The sequence below is a fragment of the Bicyclus anynana genome, chromosome 8 (genome assembly GCF_947172395.1).
Source record: "Bicyclus anynana chromosome 8, ilBicAnyn1.1, whole genome shotgun sequence".
Lineage (NCBI taxonomy): Eukaryota > Metazoa > Arthropoda > Insecta > Lepidoptera > Nymphalidae > Bicyclus > Bicyclus anynana.
Window position 1 is genome coordinate 9,242,307 of NC_069090.1, and position 7,632 is coordinate 9,249,938.

The 7,632-nt window shown below is 36.1% G+C and overlaps 1 protein-coding gene across 1 annotated transcript; it reads right to left on the reverse strand.

Annotated features, from left to right (window-relative positions):
- Window positions 1-472: 472 nt before the first annotated feature.
- Window positions 473-7,452, reverse strand: LOC112049932 (uncharacterized). The gene is made up of 6 exons (XM_024087999.2): window positions 6,728-7,452; window positions 5,566-5,686; window positions 4,279-4,485; window positions 3,286-3,522; window positions 2,549-2,835; window positions 473-1,345 (listed from the first exon to the last, which is right to left on the reverse strand). The coding sequence occupies exons 1-6, from the start codon at window positions 6,738-6,740 to the stop codon at window positions 945-947; spliced, it is 1,266 nt and encodes a 421-aa protein (XP_023943767.2). The 5' UTR covers window positions 6,741-7,452; the 3' UTR covers window positions 473-944.
- Window positions 7,453-7,632: the final 180 nt, after the last annotated feature.

Below are 7,632 nucleotides of genomic sequence, written 5' to 3' on the forward strand. Positions count from 1 at the left end.
GTAATAAAATTGATTTGATTCAATATGTTTATCGAATTCAAAAACATATTTTGTATGGGAAATATTGAACTATTTTTCACATGTCATGGTTTGTTTAATTATATAGGTTAATATAAAATTTTATAGAGGTTTTCCGGAAATCTACACGTAGAAAGCTAACTTTTGTATTTTTTTCAAAGTTTTTTTTTGTGTTTTCCATCTCGCCCCCCCAAAAGTGGCCTTCATTTTCAAAGTTTCAGTGTTTAAATTTTCTGTATTTTTTTCCAGTTTTAGATATTTCAATCAGTCAATTTGCTTAAATAACTTGAAAGCATTTTTTTTTTAAATTCCAAAAAAAAAAATTTTTAAAGCTCTTATCATTTAATGATGTGAAATGATGTGAAAAATGAAACACGATGAAGTTTGTGAAAGTTTTTTTTTCAACTTTCCATCTTAACCCCCATAAGTGGCCCCCATATTTATATCTACTTACGATACATTCCTGTATTTGGGTCACAAGAATTGATATATGTAACAAATTTTAACTGGATTGGTCCTGTACATTCGGAGAAAACAGACAGACATTAAAATGTGCGCGAATGATATTATAAGGATTACGTTTTTGTACGACAAACGTTCAGAACCATTAAAAACAACAAATAAGTGTACTCAATTATTATTTATAATAATTATATTTTCTAAAAATTTTATTGGCTTTCCAAAAGTTACTATTTTTTTGATTTTTTTTTATTATTTAAAAAAATTAAAACTGAAATTTGGTACTACTCGTAGTACACAAGGACGAATATATACTAATAAATCTTGGCTAAAGTCTGTTGTGGGCTCTTCTCGGACCAAGGCGCAAGGTTATAGTAGAGAGTTTCAATCTTCTTTGATACTAATAGGTTTCACTTAATGGTTCAAAATGTATGACTCAACTACTTAGTTAATAACAAGTATTTAATCTAGAAGATAATTTGTAACAGTTCTTTATAAAGTGGCAACGGTGGCTGAGGTTTATAATATTCAGAATTAGGCTTCGGATCCTCATTATCTGTTGGGTCTTCTTCAAAAGGCCGGACGTAAGACGCAAGAACACCGAATCTGGTAAACGCGATGTAAGGAAAATACTTCATGAAGAATACAACAATGCTATACACCATGTTAAGGTAAAGACGGCCCAAATAAGAGCTGTGGAAAGCGATGATCAAAGCGTTAAGGGATAGTTTGTATCTCGCGGCCAAGGTCAGCCGTTTGTATGCGGGAGACTTTTCGATCGTGTCGTAATCGTGCAAATAAAGGTAACGCGGTGAATCCGCTGGCAAAGGTATTAATGGCTCCGCCATGAGCTCAGTGGTGTCCACACCTGGAAATAAAAAAAAGTTACATTTGAAAGAGACGAGACGAATACCTTAGCATTCAATGAATTCACCGTGTGGGTGCCGTATCCATCGCGTGGCAGAGAGAAAAACTCCAAGCAGAGCCTTGGACCAATGGGTCTAGGGGTTAAGGATATCCTTGACTAGCTATGTTAAGTAACACTCCCCTTCTCCGCTCGTGTTGTTCTCTCTGCCTAGCCAAATTGGTAAGATCCTACTAGAGCAACTTTGGATATCCGTTCTAAAATAAAAACTTGCTGCAGTTCTAGTGAGGCCAACGTCGTTAAACAAGTTGTAGAAAGATTTTTCTGGTAATCTTCTCGCAATTCTAAGACGCACAAACTAACCACATACTCCATTTATAGTTCAATTCGTAATATTTATTCACTTTTACACATTTGATAAAGGAATACATCATGAGGAAACCTGCATACCAGAGAATTTTCTTAATTCTCTGCGTGTGTGAAGTCTGCCAATCCGCATTGGGCTAGCGTGGTGGACTATTGGCCTAACCCCTCTCGTTCTGAGAGGAGACTCGTGCTCAGCAGTGAGCCGAATATGGGTTGATAACGACATTGACACATTTGGAGATATGATTCTGTGTCTTAAGTAGGTACTTCATGAGTATTGAGGATCTGGATCCTAGAAACCTGCTATCGCATGAAGCCATTATGGTCCAAGCTCCATAATTAGCTGTTCAGTATGGTAAGAGCATGGGCTGACAATCTTTTAGCTTTCATAAAATGAAGTATGTCTGACTACGCAGCTCCTAGATGTATTACATCTAGATCTGGTAGGAAAAGGCTACATAATTAACTTTAAGGATTTTTTCATTTACTTTACAAGTTAGCTCTTGACTACAACCTCACCTGATGGTATCTAGGATGGAAGCGTGCTAACTTGTAAGGATGAGGATGAAAATCCACACCTCTTTTAGTTTGTACACGACATCGTACCGGAATGCAAAATCGCTTGGCGGCACGTCTTTGCTGGTACTAGCCGAGGCCGAAGCCTCTCACCCGCCAAACCTGGATCAGTTAAGAAAATCTCAAACGGCCCAGCAGGGTTCGAGGCCGGCAAAACTATTTTTTTTTTCTTTAACTTTAATATTTTCAGTAAATAACCCAGTAGTTTTAAATATAAATTAATATAAAGATAAAAGTAAGATTTTAATCTGCTGGATGACCTACCTATGTCCTCTGATCTCCCTTTCAACTGCTTTCTAATTCTGTTTTGTAAATTTATCCTATCAAGATCTGTATCTATATATCCAGGTACATTACAAAGATACTTTGTCCAGTACAACATGGCCTCCACGTTCACTAGGGGGTTTACGCACCACAGGCCATCTAGCATTGAACGTGCCATGTGCTCAAAATATTCTGGTACGTTCTCCATGCACGGTGTATACACACTGTCCAAAAGAATTTGACAGACTTCACGCGTCTCTTCAAAATTTTTTCTACATATATTGTACCTGGATGGGAAAATTCAAATGGTTAATCGTTTAATAATGGTACTTACATACTTCCACACCCTTACGTAAAATTGCGTAAGTAAGTATACTTACGTAATTTTATGTGTGGCAGCCCTTATTATCATTACAACTAAGCGTTATTTCCGACGCGCGTTGGCGCTATTATAATACATATTACATATATATACATTTTAAAGAGTCTTTAAATAATACATTTTAAAGAGTCTTTCGCTGGTCTCCCAACGCAACGGTAATATAAAAAAATTAGCTAAACCTACGACCCTGAGTTTGTTTTACTCACTATAACTACATGTGCGGCTACCCCGTAACACTTAGCAATAATTGCAATTTTCCTACGTACATCTACATAACCGGAGCCGGATGTCTATGGACGTAGGGGAATTGGAATGGGAATATACAAATAATATTGGATTTAAATCATTATAATACCTGTCTTCCAGACCTATAGTATGTCCTATAACTCTCCAGAAGTGGTTGTACGCTTCCCAATCACCTTCTTCAAACTGTCTAATGCCGAATTTGTCGGGCTTCAAGACTGTAAAACCAATAAATCCAAACTGCGTAAGTGCTAAATCACGTTGGGAGACAATGCCATGTCCTTTTAGTTTAGCCGCTCTACCGCCTTTGATGTGTCGAGTCCGGACCGTTAGTATGGAATTCCACGACCTGTCGCAGATAAATTATCATTATTAGTCAAAGTATGATCTTGGTCGTTATCTTCATTGCCGAAAGTAATGTCCGTACTGCATAAGTCAAACATAAGTCGTAGAATAAGATCAACAATTGATCATTGCTGGTCACTCCAATAAAAGAAAATACATATCTACTTTTGTTGTCAAACTAGATAGCATTTAGGTCATTCGTCCATACTAGTATTATAAGTATACATGTACTTTTTATAAAGCGCTAAACTATCTTTGATTAATTTTGAAATAGAGATAAATAAGAAGAAGGCTATTTTTTATCACAAAAATGAAAATCATAGAAAATTACAGAGCGAATTAAAAAATGGGCAACTCTGTCATAACTTTTGAACGACTTCACCGATTTGAACGAAATAGGTAGACTAGTACTAAAATAGTATTCACGAGTAAAATAAACATTTATACAGCCCAACATAAAACTTCCTCCTTTTTGGAAGTTGGTTAAAAAGGTAGTGAAGCCCATTTTAACTGACTTCCAACATTTGATTCGATTCGGATCAGTAGAATTTTTGAGGAATGTCAAAAAGAAAAATTTCTAAACGGCTCTACCGATAAATTCTATGATAGTTTGAATCCTTATTTCACCCTAAAGTTTCCCTAATTAACTAAATAATGAAATAAATGTTTTATCCTCAATCACCTTTAATCACCTGTTTGTATAATGTCCTTAATTTTGTTTAATAATGAAAAATGGTTATACTAAGGGTAGAAAACTTACACACTCCCCGGTTTGAGATCGTGTTCGAACCATGTCAGTGTATGCAGAAGAGTGGACACATATCTCTTGTACGCTGTGTAGCTGGAGGAGGAGCGTCGCGAGCTGATGAGCACTCGCAGGATGGACGGCACCGCGAACACTGCCACCAGTCCCAGCAGCATAGACAATGAGAACTGAAAAGCTTGGCTCCAGTAGAATTCGCGAGCTCTGAAATCAAGATTTCATTGGAGAGTTGGACTGGTACCTGGTCGTCGGAACTCAAGAGTTGACATTCCATCTGCATTAAGTAATTATAACACAAAGATCATCGTCCCGTACCAGTGGCTCATAAGAAAGCTCCGAGTCACACAGTCCGGGCGATGGAAAGAGCTATGCTCGGAGAATCTCTGTGTGATCAAATCAGAAATGAGGAAATCCACAGAAGAACCAAAGTCCCCGACATAGCTCAGAGTCGCGTGAATGGCAATGGGTGGGGCACATAGATCGAAACAAAAATACACTGCCTGTCGTGAGATCAAATTGTTTACGCTTAGTGCATAAAAACTAGTAGAAACAAGTTAACCCGCTTCCGTATTAGATTGGCATCATCACTTACCATCAGGTGAGATTGTAGACAAAGGCTAACTTGTAAAAAAAAAGTAACATTGTACCCAAAGGCCACTTTGGGTAAACATGCCAATGTTTCCGAGGTATTTGGAGATAAACATCGACATATGAGTACCTACCATGATAACGTGCACTAGAATAGTCATTAGGTGTACGATACCATAGGATTTTTTAGAATAGCACTTCCTTAATTACATAATATTAAACACAACAAAGTAAAATTATGTATTACTAGCGGACGCCCGCGACTTTGTGTGCGTGGAATTCAGTTTTTCACAAATTCCGCAGTAACTATGAATTTTTCTTAGATAAAAAGTAGCCTACGTGTTAATCCAAATAATACATGTCTTTAGAATTCAAACTATCGTGAGTGTTATTCATATTAATTGATTATGAAACACGGCTAAAACTCACAGTTTGGATCGTGCCGCGTTGCAAGAACCAGCTCATGACTAAGGGCCTCGTATGAGTTCAAAACTAGTCTGGCATACTCCGACCTAATATCACGTGAGTTTTAGTGGTATTTCATAATCAAATAATATTACATATCTTCGTTTTAAATTTCAACTAAATCTGTCCAGTAGTTGCGGCGTTAAAAAGTAACAAACATCCATACTTTCGCGTTTATAATATTAGTAGGAAGTAGGGAAATTTTAATTATGTACAAGTATCTATATTTACTTGTTATATTGTTTTTCGTCAAACCATTCCGGTATTCTCATCGTTAAATCCTCGGGTGCTATGTCATCGCATGGCTGTTCAACTGCTTCTTTTGAGAACAGGCCAGCTATGTAGTCGTTTACTGAAATACAGATTATTGTATATAATATGATAGAAATCTTGCTGAAACTATTTAATGTAGTCTTTCAGAGAAATAAGATAAGCATATAAAGAGCTTTGATCCCTTTAATTTTATTAGGTACTTTCAACTTTAAAGCTTTACTAAAATATTTTTTATTCATTTTTATAATGTGTATTATTCTAACACTAACAGATGTCAGCGACATCGCCCGCGTAAAAATTTCAATTAACAGACTTTAAACCTTCCTCGTGAATCTCTCTATCGGTGAAAAACTTTCCGATAGAGAGATTCAGAAAACCGCATGAAAATCCGTTCAATAGTTTCAAGTTTATTCAGTACACACAGACAGATGCGGCGGACTGGTATTTTATAACTTAAACTCGATGTAAACTTTCAACCCCTATTTCTATTATTATTTTCGCATGTTTTTATATATTAAATAGTCCACTAAAAATTTTACAAACAACAAACTCAAAACATGAACGATCTATATTAAAAAAATTCAAACCCTTTAATGTGTAGAACTTTAAAAATCTTGAATTACGATATTTTTAGTATTTTTCAGGTAGTACACATACAATTTTTTAGAAATATAACTGGTATAATCAAGGACTTTCCATACAAACTTTTAACCCCTATTTCACCCCATTATGATTTTATTTTTGCGACAAAAAGAATCCTATAACCTTCTTCGTATTATAGTCTCGAATCGTGCTAAGTTACGTTTGAATTCATTCAGTAGTTTCAGCGTGATGCCCGGCCAACAAAAACGCGGACAGACAGACAGAAAAAAAGCAAAGAAAAATATATTTTTGGCTTCAGTATCGATTAGGTACACAATGCCTTCCAACCAAAAAAAACAAAATATCTTCTGAATTCAATGAATTCAGGTCATTGAATTCTTCAATGAATGAATTTGACCTCTTACAGTTTAATCATAAGTGTAAATATAAATTAATACAGATTAATTAAATTGTATAACTATATATAAATAGTTACGTGTATTTGTTCTTTCCCTTTCTAGGAATAAAATTAACTTACCATTTAAATCCATTGTAATCCAAGAGAATAACTTATATCATGTATCCACATTTCACATTGACCACTCGAATAGTTTTAAACTAGTTACTCGTAGATGTCACTTAGTTACTCGTACAAATATAATTACATATTCAATTATACACGTATCTTTACTAACATTATGATAATACACAGATAATAATTAGCACGAATATTGACACCAGCTAGGGATCACTTGATAGTCTACTCTGATATGGGTTATGTTATCGAGTACATAACATTTTATATTAGGAAGGACAGACGTCGATTGGTTAGCGTAATTCTTTTTTTCGGACAACATTTTCCTTATTCTGATTTTTAGATTAAAGCCAGTAATACGTAGATTATTCTGCCTGTAAAAGACATTGAAGTAATTTCACAGATTATCGGCACTTAACTTTATTCTATAAACAGCTAACCTACTAAATTATTTTGTAGTGCCCTTGCCTAGACAGATTCTTATGGCCAATGCCGATACCTTTCCAGGCCAAAATGTTGTGTTATTGCCTAGTGAACGTTGCGATTACATTTATATGAGCAGCTGCTATTTACCAATCGAGATCAAATTAAACATGGTATGCGCGGTGGACGTAGGTCCTGGGTTCGATCCCCGGCTGGGCCGATTGAGGTTTTCTTAATTGTCCTGGTCTGGCTGGTGGAAGGCTTCAGCCGTGGCTAGTTACCACCCTACCTGCAAAGACGTGCCGCCAAGCGATTTACCGTCCCGGTACGATGCCGTGTCGAAACCGAAAGGGATGTGGATTTTCATCATCCTCCTAACAATTTAGACCGCTTCCACATCTTAGATTGCAGCATCACTTACCATCAGGTGAGATTGTAGTCAAGGGCTAACTTGTAAAGAATAACAAAAAAACAATAAGTTTCCA

Coding starts and splice junctions, on each gene's coding strand:
- LOC112049932 (XM_024087999.2), bottom strand. Junction 4,486..5,565: donor GACGAAAAACAATATAACAA/GTAAATATAGAT, acceptor TCTTGATTTCAG/AGCTCGCGAATTCTACTGGA. Junction 3,523..4,278: donor GATCTCAAACCGGGGAGTGT/GTAAGTTTTCTA, acceptor TATCTGCGACAG/GTCGTGGAATTCCATACTAA.